This window comes from Colletotrichum destructivum, chromosome 3, assembly GCF_034447905.1.
Source record: "Colletotrichum destructivum chromosome 3, complete sequence".
Taxonomy (NCBI): Eukaryota; Fungi; Ascomycota; class Sordariomycetes; order Glomerellales; family Glomerellaceae; genus Colletotrichum; species Colletotrichum destructivum.
Genome location: NC_085898.1, coordinates 457283 through 479841, shown reverse-complemented (window position 1 = coordinate 479841; position 22559 = coordinate 457283). Strand labels below are relative to the sequence as shown.

Below are 22559 nucleotides of genomic sequence, written 5' to 3'. Positions count from 1 at the left end.
CCCCCGCCTTGCCAGTGACCCGACCAGCGATGGACGAGGACGGAAAGCCGCGCAAGCGGACATGCCATGGAGCACTATGCCCAGTCAAGCGTTGCATCAGTTCCCCATTGGGCAATGGGGCCTTTCTCCGTGATTCTCGATCATAGGCATCGCGGAATATGGCCTGGCGGGCCCAGTCTGCCAGAGCCGTGAGCGAGCCGCGGGGGGGGGGGGGGGTTCGAACTACCGAGCTGGACCGGGTTGCCGTCCACTCTCGCAGTCGAAGACATACTGGGGGCTTGTCTCATAGTGTAAGTCGAGCCACCAGTATAGCATCAGAAAAGATATAAACACGAAGGACATCCGTCATACTCATACTCGTGTTTCCTTCTCATCGCCACACTCCATCTCCTCTCATCTTTTCTCATCTCTCCAGCAGCTTCCTTTTCTTCCTCAACCACCCACAACTTTTTGTTCGACACAACACTATTGTCCCTTTTTTTTGCTTCAACTATCTCCTTCCAAAAACCCTTCACTTCATCACTTACGCCAGGATGCGTTCCAACCTCATTTTCGCCCTTGTCACCGCCATTGCGGCCATCGGCCACGCGGCGCCGGCGCCTCAGGCCTCCGGCACGCCCCCCTCCGGCACCGGTCTCGCCCCGCCTCCCCAGGGCAATGGGGCACCCCCGAGCGGCACCCCTCCCCCGCGCCCCTCCGGAACCTTCAAGCCCACCGGCCCGCCCCCCAGTGGCGCCCCGCCGAGCGGCACTCCACCGGCCCAGAACCGGCGCCGCGGGGGTATCATGAACCGTCGCCAGAACTCGGCCCTCCCGTCCCCGCCGAGCGGAGCCCCTCCCAGCGGCACTCCGCCCCCTCACCCGAGCGGCGTCGCTCAGCCAAGCGGTGGCCCCCGTGGAAACCTCGGTGCTCAGGATGCCGGCGCCGCCCCTACCGGTGTTCCTCCCAGCGGCGCGCCTCCTTCTGGCGTTCGCCCGAGCGGCCCCCCTCCCTCTGGAGCTCCCCCGTCTGGAGCTCCTCCCAGCGATGCTCCTGCTCCCACGGGTAACGCCAGGCGTGCTGAGCCCTCTGGCGTGAAGCCGTCAGGGGCTCCTCCATCCGGGGCCCCTCCTTCAGGCACTCCTCCCTCTGGTCCCCGTCCTACGGGCGCTCACGCCGAGGGTGCTGCTCCTACTGGCCCTCCTCCTTCTGGCGCCCCGCCTTCTGGCGCTCCCCCCTCTGGTGCGCCCCCCTCTGGTGCCCCTCCCAGCGACGGTCCCAAGCCTACCAACGCCAAGCGCGCTGATGGTGCTGCGCCTTCCGGCACCAGGCCGACTGGTGCTCCCCCTTCCGGCGCCCCTCCTTCCGGAGCTCCTCCTTCCGGCACTCCTCCCCCTCGTCCCAGCGGCGCTCAGGAAGAGGGTGCGCCCTCCGGTGTCCGTCCCAGCGGTCCTCCTCCATCCGGTGCTCCTTCCGGCTCTCCTCCCTCTGGAGGTCCCCCTAGCGATGTTCCCGCTCCCACCGGCAACGCCCGCCGCGCCGAAGACACCGCTCCTACTGGCACCAAGCCGACCGGCGCCCCTCCTTCCGGCGCCCCTCCTTCCGGCACCCCCCCTCCCCGTCCCAGCGGTGCTCAGGCCGAGGGTGCTGCTCCCTCTGGCAACCCCCCTCCCAAGCCTACTGGAACCCCCACCGGCCCTCCTCCCTCCGGCGCTCCCTCCGCTCCCGCTCAGCAGCAGCGCCGCGAGGAGTCTTCACGCCCTGCCCCTCCCGCTGGCACCCCGCCCTCTGGTGCTCCTCATTCCGGCGCTCCCCCTTCTGGACCTCGCCCTACCGGTGCTCAGGCTGAGGGTGTCGCCCCCAGCGGTACTCCTCCCCCCAAGCCCACCGGTACTCCCACCGGCCCTCCTCCCTCGGGTGCTCCTCCCGCTCCTACCCAGAGCGCTTAAATGCACGTAAATCGACAATGGGGTTGATCTTTTGGCATAACCCACGTAGATACAGCGAACTTGATACCATCTTGAGTCCGGCTCGTCTTCCCAGTAGACGCTGGGCCGCAGCCATTCGTCATTAAGAGTCAGGGGGCGTCGGGCACGACGAGTTGTGGGGAAGCCGAAGGCGATGGCGGGAACACTATAACAAGCGCAAATTTGCTTTGTGCATATTGGTTAAGATTTTCGTACGAAATCGTATCATAGAACGTTTCCTTGAGAAAACCAGAGAATAACAATAGCCTTGTTACCAAAAACCGGTTCCCTTCTTCCGTGATGTTATCAGTTTCTGGATTGTTAATTGTTAAGGTAATGAGAAGAGGGGTTGGTAGAATGATGTAGGTGCTATACAGGACTGAGACTGAAGTATCCCATATGAGAGGATACTTGCATCGCCTGCAATTGTTGTATCGGACATCGGCCGCTGCCGGAAGCTGAAAGTTAGGGGCAGGAGACGGAGCAGGGGGGGTATAAAGAGTGTGCATCTCGGAAGCGGGCCGAGCAGCATCCGTGGCTCGTTCATGGCTATAAATAAGACCATCTACCACGCCTCTGGAAAAAAACACTTTTAACATTGATACGTCTCTTCTCACCAGACGTGTCATTCGCTGTGTGGATGGTACAGGCAGTGCTGTCGGGGTTGGCTCGGAGCTTGAAGCCGAAAGTGGACCGGGGCAGCCAAGATGGGGAAGAACCATGGACTCGGATTGAGGGCCGAAGAGCACAAGGTTCCTTGGTTAAGATGGTCACATCGCCTCAGAGCACAATTTCACCCCTCAGTTTCTTTCTTTAACATGGAACATAGTTTCTATTTCAGAGTAAAAAAAACATTCGTACTACACCAAGTTCAGCTAAGGCCCAAGACATTTGGTCTCGTCAAGACTCCAAGACAGCACACTGTCAAGCAAGCAGCATCCTTCATATCCATCACAGCACAGGCTCCGATTGCTGCATCAAGTGGGATATACGCATACTCAAGACCGGCGGCGGCTATAAACCGGATATGGCCATGTCGACTAGTAGTTACAGGGGCTCCTTATCGGCTACCCCAGACCCCTCATCCAAGGCGAGTCATTCTTATCGGCCCCACGGTTTTACTCTCGCTCTCACTCCATTCTTTAATTTACCTCAACGGCGGCATCATATGAAGACTTTGCAAGGGAACTGAGACTGAGACGGAATCTGGACAGTCTCACAAAGCGACCGGAGGAGCCTCATCTTTATCCTCGCCCTCGCCCTCATCCTCGAGCCGCAAGAGGAAGCGTAAGATCAAGATCGAGACAGATAACGAAGACGCAATGCCTGCGCAAGCAGCGGTCAAAGCCCGGTCGGCCAACGCGTTAGTAGTCTCCCCCCACACCGAACGACGGGCCTGCTTGCTGACCGAAATTGGGGTTTTGTGACGTGCAGATGCAACACTTGCCGCAGACGCAAGGTAAAGTGCTCCGGTGAACAGCCGTGTAGGAATTGTTCGCGAAACAATTTGGATTGCGAGTTTGGCGATGGGCGGAAGCGGTACTCTGAGGCGTGGGTTAATTCCGAAATCGGACTTCTCCAAAGTTGGCCCTAGCTAACCCGACGATTCATGATGTAGCTACGTGTCAGAGCTGAGGGCCACGTTGTCACGGTACGAAGACCAAATCAAGGGTGAGACGCTTGTTGGATCGGACAGCAGTCGCTGTTGTTGTCGTTGTTGTTGTTGTGAAGAACTACAAGTCTGACTTCAGGCAGAGCTCGCCAAGCAACCACGCCCACACCCCAGTCCGCAGTTGAGAGGTGTGTCGGCTGCCGTATCAAATCCTAGTCCTACAGGCATTGCGCCTTTTGAACCGACCGGCGAAGTACCGCCTCCAAGTTATGGTTTGTCTAGCCCTTTTCGATGAGCAGATGCAGCAATGGACGGTGGACATTGGGCTAAAGCCGGACGGGACACAGCATCCATAGAGAGCGCACCTGGGCCGCTGTTTGAGCAGCGGTTGCGAAGCCTGTTCCACGAGAACAACGGCAAAGACCGGGATTCGCCGGAACGAGATGCCCCCGAGCACCTCGAGAACGAGGACCCGAGAGATCTCCCCTTCACCCCTGAATGGACCTCGACGAACGAGTTGATCAAGGGCATCCCCCACCAGGCCTTCCCCAAGGAGGCCGAGTCCAACCGGCTGCTGAACCTCTTCAACTCGTACATGGGCGTCACGCAGCACTTCCTCGACCAGCGGACCTTTACGGACAACATGACGTTGCTGTTCCAGAGCCAGGCCTCGCGCGCCCGCCAGATGGACACCCCGTGGTTCACACTCTACTTGCTGGTCATGGCAATGGGCAAGCTGATGGAAGAAGATCCGCGCGAGGTGCGGGGTCCCCCGGGGGCCTTCTGGTTCGCCGAGGCGATGAGGAGGCTCCCGCCACTGCACAGCATCAGCGAGTATGGCATCGTCGGTCTGGAGATCCTCTGCCTGGCGACCACATATCTGCAGTGGAACGACAGGAAGAACGATTCCTATTTCTTCGTAAGAGATCAATCTCACATACGTCATTGAGCGACGACGAATTGGCTAACGCAAATACCAGGTGGGAACAACCGTGCGGCTTGCTCTGACTCTGGGCTGCAACTTGCCCTTCTCAGAGCAAAAGTGTCTCCCCTCAGAAAGAGCACATCGGATGCGGGTGTGGTGGACCGTGTACATGCTCGACCAGTAAGTCCATGATAAACCGAAGCAAAATGGCGTAAGCTCACTTTATTCCCCAACTACCCAGACGAATATCCGCGGGACTTGGGCGTCCGGCTTCGGTCGACGACCGCCACCTTTCCTTCGATCTCCCCGGACCATCGCCGGGTTTCGACTCGCCAGAGCCGCTGAACGTTAATGTGCAAATTGCCCGAACAACGGGCGAGATCATGTCGTGTAAGTGTGATTAGGGCATCCTTTGTCACTCCCCATCATCCATTGGCATGATCGAAGCAGCTGACTGGGATTCAACCACAGCGTTATATAGTAGAGGTGCTTTGTCGCAGGCCGATCTGGTCAGGAAGATGCGTAATCTTCTGCAATCGCTCCATGACACCGGCCGATCTATTCCGGCCAACCTTGCCATTGACTTCAGTAACAAGCAGTTCGAGGTTACCAGAGCAGGTGCATCACTCTATTTGAGGCTATTCCAGGTAAGTCTTGGTCTGAGAATCCCACTGGTCTTACGGGGGGTTTTATTTATTCTTTTTGCTTCCTGCGTCAGGAATTGTACTAATCTTAATCAACTCAAAGGCAATCATCCTTTGCATCCGGCCCATTTTGCTCCAAAAGGTCAAAGACAAGGTCCAGAAGACGGAAAAACAAGGGTCGGTGTCGTCTGCCATCTCTCAGCTCTGCCTGCTCTGCAACGAATCGGCGTTGAGGATCATTCGGATCCTCATGGCCATGCAGAGGCAGGAGGAAATCGGTTAGTAGTCTCGTTCTCGTTACTGTCGCCGGACACCAGAAGATTGACAGGAAACACAGCGCCTTTCGCCTTCTTCGACCTAGACGCGGCCTTCGCGGCCGCCTTCGTCCTGATCATGCGCGGCTTCGCCCACAAGAATGACAGCCAGAAGCCGCCGCCGCAGGAGCTGTTCCAGGCCATCGAGTTCATGGAGTACCTGTCCCAGGCCGGCAACAACGCGGCGGCGCAGCGGCTCAAGGACGTCCGGCAGTTCTCGGCCCACGTGTGGGTCAACGTGGTGGCGTTCGACAAGGACCACGACGTGCAGATGGGAGAATCCGGGGAAGAAGCCGGCGGGGTGCCCCATGCGGGGAACACCCCCGGGTCCGTGTTGCCGGGGCAGTCGGGCCAGCAGCCTTCGGCGTCCCAGATGCCCCTGACGACGCCGACGCCGAGCTCCTCGGTCCCGTCGTGGGAGGGCGAGATGTTTGGGGGCCCGGACGCAGATACCTACGGCGCGGATACGCTGTTCGGCTTGAACCTGGACGAGAACCTCGAGCAGGCGTTTGGGCTGGAGGCCGCCGAGGGCATCTACAACAGTTTCAACGATCCCACGCTCCCCCTCACCGGAGTCGATCAGCTGGACTGGGCCGAGTTGGAGAAGATGATGGCCCCGGGAGGTTACGGGTCATAGTAGCAATAGTAGCAATTGATGTTGGATGACAAATAAAGCTATTGAGTCTCAAATCACATTCGGTTCACGGGAATAAGTCTTGGAAATGACGTGTGAAGCATAGTCTGGAAACAGGGAGGCAGTCATCCCGATCTACGTGTATCCATCCATCCTTTCCGTTCGGCCGTGGGCGGAGAGTCAGGGCGAGTGGAGCCAATCGGATCTCGCCCGTCTCCGGTTCGGATACCGAGCCGAGAGGCTTCACCAAAGACCAGGGAACACATAGAACACCATCGGAAGAGAGCCGAGCGTTTGGGAGATGCGCCATTAACCGTGGAAAAGGGTACTTAATATCAGGCGATGCCACTTGATGAGTCCCATCAGTGATGTAAGATCAGGTTATATTGTAAATTGCTAGAGAAAAGGGAAAAAATTCTTTCTATCTGTGTTGCAGACTTGAAAATTCCAGATATGTCTCAATCAACAACATCAACGCTAGACAGCGTCTCCATCCTCGGCGCCGGCAACGACGCCTCCCGCCGCATCCTCACCAAGGACGCCGTCAAGTTTCTCGCCATCTTGCACCGCAGTTTCGAGCCCACCCGCAGACACCTCTTGAAGCTCCGTGAAGAACGCCAGGTTGAGACAGACAAGGGGCGCCTGCCCGACTTCCTCCCGGAGACAAAACACATCCGCGATGACAAGAACTGGAAGGGCGCTGCGCCGGCGCCGGGCTTGGTTGATCGCAGGGTCGAAATCACCGGGCCCACGGACAGGAAGATGGTCGTCAACGCGCTCAACTCGGACGTGTGGGCCTACATGGCCGACTTTGAAGGTTGGTTGGGCCCATGATCAAAAGGGGCAGAAGTCAAGCAAGCTGCCGAGGGGGGGGGGGGGGGTCGACTCTAGCTTACACGATTCAGACTCCAACGGCCCTACCTGGGATAACATGATCTACGGCCAAGCCAACTTGTACGACGCCATCCGCCGCCAGGTCGACTTCCGCCTCGGCGAGAAGGAGTACAAGCTGAGGACCGACCGCGCCCTTCCGACGTTGATCGCCAGGACGCGCGGCTGGCACCTGGACGAGAAGCACTTCACCGTCGATGGGGAGCCCATCTCCGGCGCCCTTTTCGACTTCGGCCTGTACTTTTTCCACAACGCCAAGGAGCTCATCTCCCGCGGCGCCGGCCCTTACTTTTACCTGCCCAAGATGGAGTCGCACCTCGAAGCCAGGTTGTGGAACGACGTCTTTAACACGGCTCAGGACTACGTCGGGATCCCGCGGGGCACGATCCGCGCCACCGTCCTCATCGAGACCATCAGCGCCGTCTTTGAGATGGACGAGGTGTGTATTTGTCAATCATTACTCGCTGGCTGTTTCCTCCAGATCGCCCACTAAAAACATCCTCGGCAGATCATCTACGAGCTCCGAGACCACAGCTCCGGCCTCAACTGTGGCCGATGGGACTACATCTTCACCTTCCTCAAGCGCTTCCGCAACCGCCCGGGCTTCATCCTCCCGGACCGCGCCGACGTGACCATGACGGTCCCCTTCATGGACGCCTACGTCAAGCTGCTCATCAGCACCTGCCACAAGCGCGGCGTGCACGCCATGGGCGGCATGGCGGCCCTCATCCCGCGCAAGGACGACCCGGCGGCCAACGCGAAGGCCATGGACAGCGTGCGTGCCGACAAGCTCCGCGAGGTGCTAGCCGGGCACGACGGCACCTGGGTCGCGCACCCGGCGCTGGCATCCATCGCGAGCGAGGTCTTCAACGAGCACATGCCCACCGCGAACCAGATCTTTGTCCGCTCCGAGGTGGACGTCAAGCGCGACGACCTCCTCAACCCCGTCGTCCCCGGCAGAATCACAGACGACGGCGTGCGGAAGAACCTGCACATCACCCTGGCGTATATGGAGGGCTGGCTGCGCGGCGTCGGCTGCAGTGCCATTAACTACCTGATGGTGCGTCCTTGATTCAACATGAAATACATGGCCCCTCCCCCCCCCCCCGCGGAGAGAGCCTCCCTCCCTCTTTTTGCAACGGAAGCTAACAAACTTCTCCAGGAGGACGCTGCTACCGCCGAGGTGTCGCGCACGCAGCTTTGGCAATGGGTCCGCCACGGCGTCAGCACTGCCGAGGGCACGAAGCTCGACAAGACGACGATGCTCAGCATTCTCGACGATGTGACGAGCGAGCTGATCAAGGCCTCGCCACCGAACAACAAGTACGAACTGGCGGCAAAGTACCTACGGCCGCAGGTGACAGGCGAAGAGTACGCCAACTTTGTCACTACGTAAGTCATCTGATCCATTGGATCTCATTGGATCTCATTCAATACAGTGCACCTTGCTGACGACGTGCCAGTCTCCTTTACGATGAAATCACCTCGCTTGGTCCGTCTTGGAAGCTTTAGACGTGGGCGCACCGAGATTTGATGATTGATGAATTCAAAGACGAGCGAGCATTAATGCGTACCTGCGTTTGGAGTAATGATACTTGAATACTATATGTCCATTGGTGTACTTTCAAAGTTCCGCGACATTGCACAAGTCTGGCATCAAACTCTCATTTGCAGGCGTTGACCTTGTCATCTCAAGCAGCAAACAAGGATGAAAGTAGCATATCCCAACAAGAAATCAAAAAAAAGATAACAAATTCATGCCGCACTCTATCAGTCTCAGCAGGTAGATGGCAGTGCCTATTGAAAAAATAAAATGTGATTGACGACTTGGGCCTGATTCGAACAGACGCTCCCGAAGGAACAAGATTTCTAGTCTTGCGCATTAGACCACTCTGCCACCAAGCCAGGTTGTGGAATCCGCATCAAAGCGGAGATGACAGATCCGATCCAACATTCCAATATGACAGCTTGATTACCGCTGCATCTGTCCAGGTAGAATGTCAGAAGATGTAAGCTGCAAATTTCCTTTGCCGTTGACTCAGTCTTATTAAGTCTAATCTAGTACAAGCATTTGAAAGTCTAAATACAACTAGCTATTATTAAGACTTTCTGTAGCCGCTTTTGCTTTACTTCCGCCTACAATCGATCACCCTTCTAGGCCGACCTGTTAAATAGCCAACCAATTGAAACCATCTGTTTTCCTAGCCGCCACCTTGTGTCTAGAGGACAAACTACACGAAGCCTTTAGACCCCAGAATTCTACCTGTTTTACTATCTTCACAGTAAAGTCGAGGACTTCTTTGCAAATCAGGATAAATGTTCGACACAGAATCACGTGCCGGACGTGTCGGTTGATCTTCGCTTGTACATCTCTGTGCATGCATTGTTATTATTATGGAGCGCAAGCTTGGACGCATCGAACAATTTCATCCCTGTCACTTATCAAATCCCCCATCCGTCTTTCGCATCTACACCATCCGACGTGTAGCAGGTGGGCCAAGATGACGGCAGAAATACGAAAAGAGGCCATCAAGCGGGAACGAATGATCGACAAAGCCCATTTCTTAGGCTATGATTATGTGAATGGCAACTTGGAATACAAGAACATCCCCCGCGTACACGTAGACCGCCTCCGCGAACTATGCTTCCCAGACACCATCGAGGACGCCCAAAGGAGAGCCCAGGCGGTAGCGGAGGGCCAAAAGCTCTTCAAGGATAAAGCATGGTTCTCCACACAGTCGTTGTTCTACGACCTACGCTTTTCCCACCCGGAGATGAAGACTTGCAGCAGCCTACGTCGTGACCTTGGCGAGCTGGTCAAGATGGGTGCGGTTCGTCAACACCGGCCCCTCGGGAAGCATTGAAGACGTGGAACTAATGTTCTCCCAGTGCGACTCGCTGAGTAGAAGGGCCGCCGAGATGGAGAAGGCCTTTCGCGAGAGAGAAGAGATCCGGCGGGATCGTAGGGGCATCTTCGCTCGGTACGGGCGACTTGAACAGCAGGCCGCCTTCGACATTGATCTTTTCAGGAAAGCTTACTTTGAGAAAGACGGAAGACCTGACCGTAGAGTCACGCCTCATGCGATGATTTTGGTCAATGTCGATCTTGGTGTGGCTTGGTCACTTCAGACCATGGCGGCAGCAACCGACGGGCTTCATTTTCAACACCAGATTCACACTTCATCAGGAGGGGTTTGCGTCATCGGTTGGAACCAGAATGAGGTTACTAGCTGCATGGCTGAATGGATGAATGAGCACGGTGATGGGGAGGAAGAGGAGGACGAGCAGGATCTTAGAGACGTTTTCGTCAAATGGGCGGATGCCTTCGAACGACACCAGGACTATCTCGTGAACAAGGAGGAGACAGATGCTAGGGGGGAACTCGACCAAGTGCAATCGCATCGCACAGGCTTTACAGAGATGCGCCTCGAAGATGTGCTCGGCTCGTACCTAGTCGGGTGTCCTGTGTTATGGAAGGATTATCCCGACTACAGCGAAGCCTTTTCTCTAAACATCAGACCAGCTTCCCGCCCCGTCGAGGATGCCGGCTTCCTGGTGGCCGATATGAAATTCGGCGTTGTCAAGGGAACAATGATTCTCTCGTTTTCCCAAGAGCAGTTGAAGTTGGTCAGATCGGACACAGAGGAGGGCTGGTCGGGCGAGCGCGTCGAGGACCTCGGAGACCTTTGGTTGCGCGAGCGACCCGAAGACCTCACATACCGTTTGCTGTATGGCGAACGGCATGAATCCGTCCCGGTTCGGACGTTGCCGCCGCTGAAGAAGCGCGAGCCAAACGCGCTGCAGCGCAGCGGCTTCAGACGGGTGTACTTCACTTGGAAGGGCTATGAGAAGACGGGCGGGCTTGCCGTCATGGACGACGGATATCTTGACTTCAACAAGACCTGCACTGCGTTTCAGGGCGTCACCCGGATGCTGATCCTCGGCGACACTACCCTTTCCTTTGAAGGGTTCAAACTACGGGATTCCTCGCCAACGCCCGGATGGACCACCGATAGGTCAACACGCGGCGCGTCTCGCAGAGAGAAGAAAAGGGAGGAGGACCGCGAGACAAGCTCCGACTCTGAGGACAATGTTGGTTTTGTGATCCCTGACAGAACTCGCACAGCACAAAGGTGATAATTAAACGGCCAGTCTTCGAATCTTAGCAGGCCGACTCATTTGTAAATCAATGTTCACTCGCCCATTGAACATTGTACTAACTGCTGGCGACCTTGCCGGCAACCTTTTTTCCCCTCAAAACCCTCTTCATGATCTACGAAATGTGGGATCAAGGCCTGCAGCCTAGATTGTTGCTACCTGTCATAGATTGCCGCTTCATGGTATCTGCAGAGAGTACATGATATCTCGATAACTTCCGGGAAATAGCCTCCCTTTGTCACGTCATATGTATCTGACACCAGCGGGATTGAATTTTAACAAATCATCTTCTATTCTAGCTCACACTCATTAATTATACCCACTATTTCCACATCCATCAAGCGACCTTAACACCCAAGTAATTACGTCGTGGTCTCATTCAACGCCAAAAATGACTAACCAACACGCCTACATCCTCCCCCGGTCAATCGCAAGCTCGGCGCGGCTAATTGTCTTCCGCCAAGTACCCAATGGTCGCATCCCCCCTCTGCGTCGTGACCGGCGGCGCAAACAGGCGGCTTCCGGGCAAGTTGAACCCACCGCACGAGTCCGTCCTGATGCACACGTTACGCCCGCAGCATGTGTCGACGGCGCAGACCTCGCCCAGCGGGCAGTTATTGCTGTTATCGCAAGAGGACAGCACGCTGCAGGGCGTGTTGCCGTTGACGCAGAATCCCGTGCCGCCCGTGACGGAGGCGCAGACGCAGGCACCGCCCGGGCCGCAGGACCCGAAGCTGCCGCACTTCTGGCCGGCGCAGGAGTTGAAGGAGCAGGTGCCGTTTATGCAGGAGCCCGAGGGGCACTACGTGTTTCTTGCGTCAGCGGCGGTTGCTTGGTCACAGAAGGGGGGTGGCTGAGAGGGGGGGTGATTTGTTGTTGGTGTAGTTGAAGGTTGGTAGGCCACATTTGTAGAGAAACAACGTCTCTCGGTTTCGGATGCGAGGTGATGAGAACAACAGATGATACGGCAGGGTAGACTCACATTGAAGTTGCAGCTGCCGCAGTTCTTCGGATCCGTCCTAGTATCAACGCACTGGTCCTGGCACGTCGTGAGGTTGGGGTCGTTGCAAGTGCAGTCACAGAACTTCTGAGTCATTTTGGTGAAGGTTTCCGAGCCCTTTTTACCGGAGACTGTCGAGTGGTAGAACTTGGCGAGCTTGAGACAGATCTTGCGGCCGATGCCCGGTTTGTACTTGTCGTTGCATTTGGCATTCATACGGTTCAGAAACTCGGTGTTGCAGGTAGTGAAATTCTGAGAACAGTCGGCTAAGTCGACGCTGTTAGTAGAATTCATCAGTGGTCAGGCCAGAGTGCTCACGCCAGCAGACGTCATGGAAGCGGCAAGCTTCGCCAAAGTCCAGTTCCGGCACAAAGTGGCCCCAGAAACCCTTGACCCCACACCCGTTCGACGACACCGGAACCGGAGGGTTCTTGGTAGTAGCATGTTGGACGGGGGAAGGGCATTGAGTCCCGGGCGGAGTTTCAACGGCCTCGGCTTGGATATAAAATCCTTTTGGAACCGGGATGCCGCGCCGAGACTTGCTGGATGCCGTTGACGAGGTCGCCACTATGTCGCCGCTGTGCTTCACAAGGAACTGAAAGCTTTCGCCGCCGAGAATGCCTGACACGACCAGCCCATCGCAATCCACTGACCAGATGGTGGTGACGTACTGGTCCCCAGTGCCGATGTATGTTTGCCCATTGGAACTTTGCTTGTGTGAGTTGCTGGTGTTTGGACTCGAGACTCGTGATGCAACAGCTGGAAAACATACCTCGTGTCGACGAAGCCAACCGCTCCTGACTTGTAAACGGCAAGATGTAGCGTCTTACCACCCGAATTCAGCACGATGTCAAAGAGACTATTAGATGTCAGTCTGGAATGGGTAAAAATCGAGGCGAGGATAGGATGAAACGCTGTGCATACCCTGCTGGTGCCCCAGTTGGATGAGAGAAGGTGAAAGGGTCCACTGGCGCAGACAGGTTGGTGGCCTGGACAGCTTTGCCGTCCTTGTTGACAATGGAATAGACATTTGGCAAAAGCAGTTGCTGTACAGCCGTGAGCAACACATTTGCATGGGCACGAAATCTTTCAGAACTCACAAATTCGCCGCCGGTCACCGGATCGAAGGCGCAATTCTCGTATGAAGCGGGAATGTCGAGCGTATAGCCAGAGGGAGCTGGTGTTGCGGGGGCGCAGTTGTCGTCGCTGCAGCCATTTACAGCCACCGCAAGCCATGGCGATAGCCAAAGGGCCAACACACTGGTTGACAGCTTCATTGTCGTTGTGGCTTCAAAGTTGAACAAAAAAAAAAACAAGGAGTAAACAAAATGATTTTTTTTTCTTTTTTTCTGGTTGTTAAAAATGGCCAAAAGCGCGTGAGATAAGCACGAAATTTGCTGGATGCCCAGCCGGATTCCGATGGGAAAGTGGAGAGACTAGCAAACTTACAGAGATTCATTTCTATTAATCTTGCTATAGTGAAATTGCTATTACAAGCTTCCCTTTCCATTATAAACTTCCTTTTACAGACCTCTAACTGCACACTTTGGATTCGGCTAAACGTCGGGTCTCGGGATTAATCCAGGTTAAGTTGCAGAAGTGCTGGCGGTGTGTTAATTATCTCGCGTTAACCTACAAGAAAAACGTTTGTGCTGTAGCTAAAGAAGAGTGATGTTTCCAAATAGTCCCAGAGTAGGCAAACTCTGAAGTCAAACCTACACAGACCTAAGTAAAGTAATATAGTGTGGGAGGGCTGAAATCACTAAGGGTTGATTACAAAGAGAATTACAAGCTGTACATCTAATTGTTCTCCATGTTACTAAATCGCCAATCCTTTAGGTAGTAGCTCTCGCGTTGTCACCAAGTGTCACGAAAAACAACCCCCCCCCCCCCACCCCCCAAAAAAAACCAGGAAGTTCCTACATGGAAGTGGCCAAAACTAGCAGCGCAAATCGACGACTGCAATAAGTGGGATGAACTCTCAAGTAGCAATGAAATGTACTTACAAAGTTAGCCGGCAATGGCGCGGCAAACTACCCCTCCATCAGTCCTTTTCCGCAATCATTTTCCCTTCCAGCTGTAGAGTAGCCGGAAGCGAATGGTGCGTGCTAGGGTCGAGATGGTTAGCAAATAGGATTCAGATCACAGTGAGCCCACCGAGAAAAGAATGAACTTTCCAGACCATTGGATCTACCAAAAAATAGCTAAAAAGGGCGTGCTTGACGCACGAACGAAGACAGGAAGTGAATCAACCGTCGACCTGACCAAACAATACAGCCTCCCACGCTTCCAAGCAACGCTTCCGCAACCTTGATAATCATACCCGTTCATGACCGCGTCATCCAGCAACAGCGGCCTAGGCCCAGCCGTCTCAAGCAGGAGTACATTGGGCGTAGTAAGGGTTGACCGTGGAGCACCGAGCCCCCTGGACGCATGCAGTCGGGCTCGCTGCTGGCCAGTTCATTCCGCCACACTGACCGTACAGAGACTGTGATCCAGCTGGTACGGGAGCAGGGGTGCACTGCGCATAGTACAGATTCACCGTCGAGCAGGTCGCGTAGTCAACGCACTTGGTAGGGCCGGCGTAGTTGACGCCACCGCACTGGCCGTACAAGCCCTGTACAGGCTCTCCGGATGGAGGGGCCGTTGTCGTCTGTGTTTGCAGTGTTGTCGGTATTGGGGTTTGAGAGGGTGCTGGTGTGCTGCTGGGCGGGCTGTTGCTGCTTGTTCGGGTGGTCAAGGTTGCCGTGACGGTGTTGGTCAAGCTGATAGTGATGCTGGTCTCAACCTCTATGGAAGATGGGCTCGTCGCGACAGATGAGGAGATGGCGGTGGTCTCAGAGTTAGATGAAGGCACGACTCGGGTTGTGCTGGATGAAGACACGATCTGGGTTGTACTGGATGAAGGGACGACTCTGGTTGTGCCATAAGGGGTAGCGGTGCCGGAGGCGGTGATCTGGATCCGGGACTGTGGCAGCATGGAAACGCCGCCAGAGATGATGGCGTCTCCGGGGACCACGTAGTCGTTGAGGTTGTCCCGGTAGATGTTGTACAGAATGCCGGCATCGTCGGCCTTGTAAAGAGCGGTTCCCGGAGTTCCTGGCGGGTTGTACGTGCCATCACCCGTGATCTCGAGGTTGATGCACTGCGGATAGCTCTGCGCGCCGTTCTGCTGGCCGGCACTGTGGAGAGCGATGATGTCGTGGCGGAGAACGTAGTGACCAGGGGCGACGTTGGGCGGGATCCGGACGAGCCAGGCGTTGCCGTTGTTGATGAGGGCGCTCGCTGCCCAGCGGTTCTCCCGCTGCGGAGGGTTGATCAAACCGGCGCCGTCGATCTTGAAGAAGCGAAGGTCGGTCTTTTCGACGAGGTTACACGGGCCGTTGCAGTTCGCGAGCCAGTCGATGACGGGGCCCTTGTGGCTATCCGGCCACTCGGTCCACTGGAGCTGAATGGTGTCGCCGGCAGCGACTGTGATGCGGGCCCTTGCCGAGACCGCTTGTCTGTGGCAAATTATGTCCGGCGCGTTGTATGCGTTGGGAGCGACGAACCCGTTGTCACGCTGCTCGATAGTCCATCCGGCCACAAGGGGCGGGTTGTTGGTGTACGGGTCCTGTACGGGGATGTAGTTGCGGTAAGAAACGCCGTTGACGACGACGTTGGTGACGTGACCGTGGGCGGCAACTGTTGCGGCCGTGGTCAACACGGCCATGAGGCCGGAAGTCTTGCGGTTGACCATTTGATGGTGTTGAAAAGAGAGTGAGACGACGTTAGAAAGCACGTCTGGAACAAGAAAGTGATCGACGAAAACGAAAGAGTGTGAGTGAATGGCAGTGAAACAGTAGAGAGCGACGTTTGGTGTTGTTGAAAACGTTTTACTAGTGAAGCGTTGATCTCCGGTCTTTATACCGAACTTTGAGTCTATCCACGTGCGATCAACATTCGTGAGACTGCGAGCTAGGGATGGAGTGAGTCAAGCATTCCAACCTTCGGCGTCCCCTCACAAGGTCTTATATTCGCGAGAGGGAGAGTCCTGGCCGCCGAGGAACCTTGCTATTCCTCATGGCTCGAACGCCGTCTCGCCCGCTCTAGACTGGCCAAGGAACATGTCTCGACGCCTATTCTGGGCGACGTGCTGCCCTTTGAGTGGCATGTTTCCGCAACCAGATGTAGCGTCAAGCCTAGTCGCGCCTCAACCTTCTGCCTCTTAGCCCCACGGCAAAGCAAACACTGCCGTAGCTGGCAGCGAGGAAAGTTTGATGAGCCATTCGCAAACGGTCCGTGGTGGCTTCTAGCTGTGAAAACTACCCGCGGCTCAGGCGTGGCATCTGGGCTTGTCGGGAATGACGTTGGAACTTTTACCGATTGCCTGCCAACTGTTCAAATTACCATTTTCAGAAACGAATTGAGGGATACAATCTCGAAAGAAACCACCCAAAAGGCAAGTTGGGCCACAGCAGAGTCGCTCACCGCAGAAGGCAACCTCGGATCCCTCAGCATTGGGACTCCATACTGGATGGTGTCACTCGGACTGTCAGTAACTTCGATGGATCGAAGTGAGACAAGGATGAACAGTCAAATGTTCAGTCAGCGGATGTACTCGCCAGTACGTAACTGCCCTTGACGGTCTAGCCTTATGTCCACTTCGATAGCGTGAAGACATCTAACCATGTGTCTCAAGTCACGCCCCTCGGTCGCCCCCTGATCCGGCTGTCAACTGTTCAGCGACTGCAAAGGCAGCTTGAAAGGATGAGGACAAAAGTGTACCTCCTATGGCCAAGACGAGGGAGATGAAGCTCAACATGATAGAATGATGGATTTGAAGCCACAACTGACAACTGTTCCAAGAAGGAGTTGTCTTCGTTCCTAGCCATGATACCGAACTCGAGTGAAGCTTGGATGGTGCTTGATTGTGGCATGTGAGGGCCACGTGATGGGAAACAGTCCATGGCTAAGCGAACGGCGGGCTTAACGACAGACCTCGTGGAATGCGAAGGTTTGACGGAGCATGTCAAACCGGATTGAGATACTAACACTGCGACCACAAGCCGGAATCGGTCATCGCAGCCGTGACCCGTGGTGCTAGATGGGGCGAGAGTGCGACTTGGGCAAAGGTGTCTTTCTAGCCGGCTCAAGTCGTCACAGAGGCTTAATTACAAGTCGTCGATGTCACCAGGCGCCAAGCTGGTGATATCAAAATGGGGGGTGGCTTTCATGGATCCAACAGGGCTGGTAAACTTGGCAGAGAACTCTGGTACCGGGGAGATAGTGTATTGAACAAACAGACTTATACCCGAGGCCACAGACCTGGGTGGATTTTCAACAAAGGAGAAGTTTCTCCCGCCCGAACCCCAAGAGGGCGAATGAGGGGGAGGCCGGACGCTTTCGTCCTGCGGATGGTCCAGCCATACTTGGCCAATTTCTCGAGAAAGCCTCTTCACAACTTAGCCGCCAAACACCACCGTAGACGAAAAAACGAACAGAGGCTCCAAGCATAGCACACATACAGATAAAGGATAATGATAGCCACCAGCGGGAGCGTAAGTCACACATGCCCACCAGTTGGTGGTTCGTGCTTATACAGCGGGACGGCTAGACACACGGGTGTGGATGCGGGGCCGTGGAAAGGGCTGCTTATGAGGACGTTGTTGCCGTTGTCTTCGACTCGTGCCGAGGTGGTGATGGCAGTGGCGGTAAAAAGGTGAGCCAAGGAGTATGTGAGCAGTGAAATGTTCCCTTCGGAAAGGGACTGAGGCGTCGAGACAGCTGCAACATTGACGGGTGCGTTCTGCATCGCCCTTGAATAGACATCGATGGAGGGTAACAGGTTGAGATGTCTTGAATTGTGTGAGAGGGATGGTGGGTGTCTGGGGGCGTGACGAGTTGACCCTACCCCTTCGGTTTCGATGCGAGACCTGTGTCTCAGCCCTCGATTATGGCGACGTGAAGGAGCATGATGGGCATGAGGACGGCCATACAAGCGTGCCGCATCGTGGACCGCGCGACGGCCAGGGCGACATGTTTGAGGATGATGCAGACGAGAAGCACAGCGTTGAAAGCCGAGCCAACACGGAAGACGGAAGTACGTGCCATGGTTTAGCTGATGTGAAGACTCGTGAGAAGACAGAATGGTTGATGGGACGTGGAGTCGAGTGTAGAATGAGATGATGTGCGTATGTGTGTGTATGTGTCTTTCAACAGGACCATTTACGAAAAACACAAGACCGCAACGCCGACCTTTTGAAGTGTTGTCTCATCCATCGGAGAGTGACACCAGCCTTCTTTTAGGCCCCCAGATATATCACACACACCCCCGATTCCGACCCCTAGTCGACGATGATTGATACAAAAAAAGGTACGGTGACAGCCATCAATCGGGCGATGGCCTCGATGAGCGTCACCTTCAGCTACTCCAGCTCCTCTCAATGGTCCGGCCCCCAAATAATTCATTATCGGGCACCGAGTTGGGGAAAAGGGGGCTTGCAGACTGCAGGCCACGGTTTTTTACACGTAAAATTGAATAGCTGCGGCGCGCCCTCGGCGTGTTGGCGGCACTGCACCTTCGATCGGCCAGTCTCCGGAATCATCCTCATAACACTGAAATCCTTTCCTTGACAACCCAGGCACTCACCACGCGGGTTCTAAAGGAACGAGCGAGGACGTGGGCCACGGGTTCACAGGCCGTCCGCAGAATCCTGCAGGCGACCTGGCGCGCTCGCCTCGACAAGGGGTCGGCCCTCTCATTATCCTGGTGCTACTGACAGCTGCGTTCTTCACGCAGGCACCCGTCGCACTGGGCTGGCTGCCTCGACTCGTCTTCTGCTCCTTCTCTTCCTCATTCTCCCGAATCAAGTTTCCGAGTCGCACGAGGAAGCTTCTAGCGAAACGCCTCATAGATTCGGACGTATCATAACAGATATGACGGCGGAAGAAGGGGGGGGGTGACACGACCTCGCGCGGCTTGCACGAAGACTCGGCTACGGAAGTGTGACCAACGCAGGGAACTAATTTTATCGTTCATGGTTTCTATTAAAGGCATGATGGCTGAGTGTCCCAAAGGCTTCCGAGTTGGGATTACGGACGTAAAAGGAAGAGGGAGAGCTACAGTACAGCTTTTCGAACGAGTTTGGTAGATGTCTTGTGTTGATTGCAGTTGCTTACAGCTGCTTGGTTGGTGTAATAGAGTCGGAATTCAGAAGGTGGATATCATACCGTATCTCGTCATAGTCGTAGTAAGAGGAGAGAGTTCGGGACTGTACGAAAAGATGCCCCAAAACGCCTGTGAATCCCGCATCCAAAGACACACACTTCTAATACAACAGAAGAATTACATGGGTGTGTTTGTGTCCTTTGTTTCCTCGTACCTTCGCACTCGCACTTGGTTGAAGTCGGCCGTCGAAAATAGTAATACGCGTCGCGCTTGTTTGCTTCAAAGTTGTTGCTAGAACTCGCCCTCGGCGCTGTTTCCGATGACGCCCGCAGTCCAGAGTCCGACCAGACCCCACCAGCTGACCTTCCAGCCACGCCAGAGGCCGTCCAGCCCCTGGCCCTTGCGGTACACCGTTTCTGCGACCTTGGTTTTGGCCCTGCCCTTCTTTGCCGGCGCAGCAGGCAGGGTCGGAATGGCACGGGTCCCCTCCTCATTCATGATGTAGAACATGGTGCCCATGACACCGTGATAACGACCGGGCGGGACGATCGTCTCGAGCTTCTGGTCCCTGCTCGAGAGGGCCTGAACATACGAGGGTGTGGACAGGACGGCAACCTGGCCGCGTCGAAGGACGGTCTCGAGAGGAAGCTTGACGAAAAGCGCCACCGAGGACGCGCAGAACTTGGCAACCGAGAAGGTTGTGGGCGACACCCGGCTGTCGATAAGAAATCGGGTTCGGAGGACCAGAGGTGTTGACAGTGTGAGTATGGGGTGGATGAGCGAGTGGAGGATGGTAGGAATGACGAGGAGCGAGGGACAGACGTAGGAGGGGAGAGCTCGGAGGGTTGACAACGTTCTTCTCGGCTGCTTCGAAGTTGGTGTAACGAGTAGTCTATCTGAGAATCAGCACTGCCCCTTGACGGAGTGAATGTGAGAGGCGACCAGTGACATACCTTGTGCGCACCAGGTCAAGTGGCGCGAGAATGAGGCCCGTTGCAACGGCCGCCGCCGCCGCAACGCACAGAGAGACCCACGGATAGGGCGAGGCGATGTCGATCAATCGATCAATGTCCTCCTTGACGCCGAGGTCGGGCACATTGAACAGTGCGCTCAGAGCACTTCTCGACCAGTTTTCCAACAGTGACGAGAGGACCGAGTAGAGGAATGTCGCATTCGACCCCTTCCACACGCCCCAGGCACCCTCCTTTTGCCAAAGCTGGCCAATGACCTCCATCAACGAGTCGGGTCGACGGATGCTGAGTTGGTGAGGCGGCACGGGCTGCTTCGCCGCAGGCGTGCTCGGAGGCGACGGGGACCGGCGGTTTCGATGCCTCCCTCTGGCCGAGGACGGTGACGGCGTGCTCGGGGCGTTGGAGGTAAAGTAGGCAGGCTCGTCGAGGTCCGAATCTGAGTCGGCTTCGCTGTAGACCGCACTGCCGTACGAGGACTGCAGCCTCTCCGACACTGGCGTGGCCAAGGGCGTGGCCGCTGCTGACGCCGGCGTGCCCAAAGTCACGTCATCGTGACTCCGGACCTGCAAAACCGTTTTTGCAACCTCGAAAGGCTGGGCCATCAACACCGAGGTGTACTTCCATAGCAGCTCGTCGACGAGGTCCTTGACGGTTTGGACGACGGAAGGAGACGGCTCGCTGATATAGTCTTTGTAATCGATGTCGGAAAAGATGTCGCGTGCCTTTGACGCGTAGCGCTCGCTCGTCTGATTGCCGCCGGCATGGCGGGCAAAGGGATTCGGGGCGGATGACGCAGACGTCGCATCTGGAGGCTCTCCTATGGTCGGTGGTTTGTAGTATGGTCTCAAGGGATTCACCCCTTCTCGTTGGGTGGCCATGATGATCGGGTTTGGCGGATGATGCGGCTCAACTCTGACGATGCATGATTTCGGGAGCTTTCCACTTTTGCTCCCAATTTTGCATGATGAAATGGAAATCACCTCGGAGATAAGATTAGCGGGGCCTCATGACGGGGATGGGCGCGCCTTCCTTCACGCTTCAGCAGCAGCTGAAAGCCTAGGTTGGAAATCTGTGCATCATGAGTACGTACCTTGCACTTGCCCGGGTCCCGGGTCCGGAACATCGCGATCCGCCGGCCGATAAGCCCGAGAGGAGTGCGGGTCACGTCGGAGCTCCCGCAGGCACGAGAGCCTATAGAAATTTCCCTGAATCCAATGCATCTCCACAGTCCCTTGCGCATTTATCGAAGCTTTCCAACAACTTTTTGTCATTGTCGTGCAGCGAGCCCGCCACCCGCAAAGATAGCCAAGCAACTCTAGCTGCAGTGTTCCAACTTGCTTGTTCTTACGCGGTCCTGATCCGGTCGAACTACGCCTGAAGCCCCCTTCTCCAGTTCCCTCCCCAGCGCATCCGAAGCGCCCTCTGTTATCGACAGCCCTGTCCCGAGGAAAATAAAAAAAATATTCCCGGCCGAGAACGGACTCATACCGAGCACACGATGCCCTCCACGAGACTGAGCACAACCCTCGGCAGGGTGGCCACCAGCGCATGCCGACAAGCCCGTCAGCTCCCACGACAGACCCGAAGCATCCACAGCTCGACGATTCCCACAAGACCTGCGCCGCTCGCTCCCAGACAGATCCAGTGGACCTCGGCGCGTAGCTTTTCCATCTCGGCTGTCAAGCCGCACGGCCACATTACCCCTCCCAAACCCGGCGAAGAGTAAGGCGACGATCATGACGCTGCGGCGATATCAACTGACGGCTTCTACAGGTTGTGGGTGACTTTCGTCGACAAGGACGGTGACGAACACAAGATTGCAGTCAGCGAAGGGGACAACCTGCTCGATGTCGCGCAAGACAACGACCTGGAAATGGAGGGTACGTAACCGGATCCCCCCCCCCTTAGGGGATAGCGCTCGTCGTCGCCTTGCTAACAGCAGATGTTAGGTGCCTGCGGAGGCTCTTGTGCGTGTTCAACGTGCCACATCATCGTCGCCGATGAGGAATACTACGACAAGATGCCCGAGCCCGAAGACGACGAGAACGACATGCTCGACTTGGCCTTCGGCTTGACCGAGACAAGCCGGCTCGGTTGCCAGGTCACGATGAAGAAGGAGCTGGACGGCCTCAGGGTGAAGCTGCCCTCGATGACGCGGAATCTGCAGGCCAGCGACTTCAGTTAAACGCGGGATCCTCCCACCAACTCGGCGTTGGAAGCAGCGTTTTGACACATTATTTAATCATCTGTACTATACTATACATACTTTTTTACATGTCGGAAGAAGGGGGTTAAGGGGAGGGAAGGGGAAGGG

General features: G+C 55.8%; 10 protein-coding genes across 10 annotated transcripts; 5 read left to right on the top strand and 5 right to left on the bottom strand.

Annotated features, from left to right (window-relative positions):
- Positions 1 to 302: 302 nt before the first annotated feature.
- Positions 303 to 2030, top strand: CDEST_04207 (uncharacterized protein). The gene has a single exon (XM_062920366.1). The coding sequence runs from the start codon at positions 534 to 536 to the stop codon at positions 1926 to 1928; it is 1395 nt and encodes a 464-aa protein (XP_062776417.1). The 5' UTR covers positions 303 to 533; the 3' UTR covers positions 1929 to 2030.
- Position 2031: 1 nt separating this feature from the next.
- Positions 2032 to 2455, bottom strand: CDEST_04206 (uncharacterized protein; the record flags this gene model as incomplete). Its single annotated transcript, XM_062920365.1, has 1 exon — positions 2032 to 2455. One exon carries the CDS (start codon positions 2453 to 2455, stop codon positions 2057 to 2059), a length of 399 nt encoding a protein of 132 aa, XP_062776416.1. The 3' UTR covers positions 2032 to 2056.
- A 97-nt stretch (positions 2456 to 2552) lies between these two features.
- On the top strand, positions 2553 to 6121 carry CDEST_04205 (uncharacterized protein). The gene is made up of 11 exons (XM_062920364.1): positions 2553 to 3036; positions 3161 to 3309; positions 3381 to 3497; positions 3565 to 3617; positions 3702 to 3830; positions 3906 to 4477; positions 4539 to 4663; positions 4725 to 4873; positions 4955 to 5130; positions 5231 to 5405; positions 5465 to 6121. Exons 1-11 carry the CDS (start codon positions 2974 to 2976, stop codon positions 6076 to 6078), a joined length of 2322 nt encoding a protein of 773 aa, XP_062776415.1. The 5' UTR covers positions 2553 to 2973; the 3' UTR covers positions 6079 to 6121.
- Positions 6122 to 6451: 330 nt separating this feature from the next.
- On the top strand, positions 6452 to 8744 carry CDEST_04204 (Putative malate synthase). The gene is made up of 5 exons (XM_062920363.1): positions 6452 to 6892; positions 6981 to 7405; positions 7475 to 8026; positions 8129 to 8358; positions 8430 to 8744. Exons 1-5 carry the CDS (start codon positions 6529 to 6531, stop codon positions 8476 to 8478), a joined length of 1620 nt encoding a protein of 539 aa, XP_062776414.1. The 5' UTR covers positions 6452 to 6528; the 3' UTR covers positions 8479 to 8744.
- A 600-nt stretch (positions 8745 to 9344) lies between these two features.
- Positions 9345 to 11103, top strand: CDEST_04203 (uncharacterized protein; the record flags this gene model as incomplete). The annotated part of the gene is made up of 2 exons (XM_062920362.1): positions 9345 to 9797; positions 9856 to 11103. The coding sequence occupies 2 exons, from the start codon at positions 9345 to 9347 to the stop codon at positions 11101 to 11103; spliced, it is 1701 nt and encodes a 566-aa protein (XP_062776413.1).
- A 466-nt stretch (positions 11104 to 11569) lies between these two features.
- Positions 11570 to 13401, bottom strand: CDEST_04202 (Putative phospholipase A2 domain superfamily; the record flags this gene model as incomplete). Its single annotated transcript, XM_062920361.1, has 6 exons — positions 11570 to 11926; positions 12107 to 12390; positions 12443 to 12831; positions 12897 to 12983; positions 13049 to 13170; positions 13225 to 13401. The coding sequence occupies 6 exons, from the start codon at positions 13399 to 13401 to the stop codon at positions 11570 to 11572; spliced, it is 1416 nt and encodes a 471-aa protein (XP_062776412.1).
- Positions 13402 to 14495: 1094 nt separating this feature from the next.
- CDEST_04201 (Putative Cellulose-binding domain, fungal, auxiliary Activity family 9) lies at positions 14496 to 16552 on the bottom strand (the record flags this gene model as incomplete). The annotated part of the gene is made up of 1 exon (XM_062920360.1): positions 14496 to 16552. Exon 1 carries the CDS (start codon positions 15861 to 15863, stop codon positions 14496 to 14498), a length of 1368 nt encoding a protein of 455 aa, XP_062776411.1. The 5' UTR covers positions 15864 to 16552.
- Positions 16553 to 18046: 1494 nt separating this feature from the next.
- CDEST_04200 (uncharacterized protein) lies at positions 18047 to 18217 on the bottom strand (the record flags this gene model as incomplete). Its single annotated transcript, XM_062920359.1, has 1 exon — positions 18047 to 18217. One exon carries the CDS (start codon positions 18215 to 18217, stop codon positions 18047 to 18049), a length of 171 nt encoding a protein of 56 aa, XP_062776410.1.
- A 1348-nt stretch (positions 18218 to 19565) lies between these two features.
- CDEST_04199 (Putative mitochondrial carrier domain superfamily) lies at positions 19566 to 21123 on the bottom strand (the record flags this gene model as incomplete). The annotated part of the gene is made up of 2 exons (XM_062920358.1): positions 19566 to 20166; positions 20228 to 21123. 2 exons carry the CDS (start codon positions 21121 to 21123, stop codon positions 19566 to 19568), a joined length of 1497 nt encoding a protein of 498 aa, XP_062776409.1.
- Positions 21124 to 21465: 342 nt separating this feature from the next.
- Positions 21466 to 22530, top strand: CDEST_04198 (Putative 2Fe-2S ferredoxin-type iron-sulfur binding domain, adrenodoxin). The gene is made up of 3 exons (XM_062920357.1): positions 21466 to 21967; positions 22019 to 22125; positions 22195 to 22530. The coding sequence occupies exons 1-3, from the start codon at positions 21744 to 21746 to the stop codon at positions 22428 to 22430; spliced, it is 567 nt and encodes a 188-aa protein (XP_062776408.1). The 5' UTR covers positions 21466 to 21743; the 3' UTR covers positions 22431 to 22530.
- The last annotated feature ends 29 nt before the right edge of the window (positions 22531 to 22559 follow it).

Coding starts and splice junctions, on each gene's coding strand:
- CDEST_04207 (XM_062920366.1), top strand. CDS start 534: ATGCGTTCCAACCTCATTTTCGCCCTTGTCACCGCCATTGCGGCCATC.
- CDEST_04204 (XM_062920363.1), top strand. CDS start 6,529: ATGTCTCAATCAACAACATCAACGCTAGACAGCGTCTCCATCCTCGGC. Junction 6,893..6,980: donor CTACATGGCCGACTTTGAAG/GTTGGTTGGGCC, acceptor TACACGATTCAG/ACTCCAACGGCCCTACCTGG. Junction 7,406..7,474: donor CCGTCTTTGAGATGGACGAG/GTGTGTATTTGT, acceptor CATCCTCGGCAG/ATCATCTACGAGCTCCGAGA.
- CDEST_04198 (XM_062920357.1), top strand. CDS start 21,744: ATGCCCTCCACGAGACTGAGCACAACCCTCGGCAGGGTGGCCACCAGC. Junction 21,968..22,018: donor CCTCCCAAACCCGGCGAAGA/GTAAGGCGACGA, acceptor CGGCTTCTACAG/GTTGTGGGTGACTTTCGTCG. Junction 22,126..22,194: donor CAACGACCTGGAAATGGAGG/GTACGTAACCGG, acceptor AGCAGATGTTAG/GTGCCTGCGGAGGCTCTTGT.
- CDEST_04205 (XM_062920364.1), top strand. CDS start 2,974: ATGGCCATGTCGACTAGTAGTTACAGGGGCTCCTTATCGGCTACCCCA. Junction 3,310..3,380: donor AAAGCCCGGTCGGCCAACGC/GTTAGTAGTCTC, acceptor TGTGACGTGCAG/ATGCAACACTTGCCGCAGAC. Junction 3,618..3,701: donor GTACGAAGACCAAATCAAGG/GTGAGACGCTTG, acceptor GACTTCAGGCAG/AGCTCGCCAAGCAACCACGC.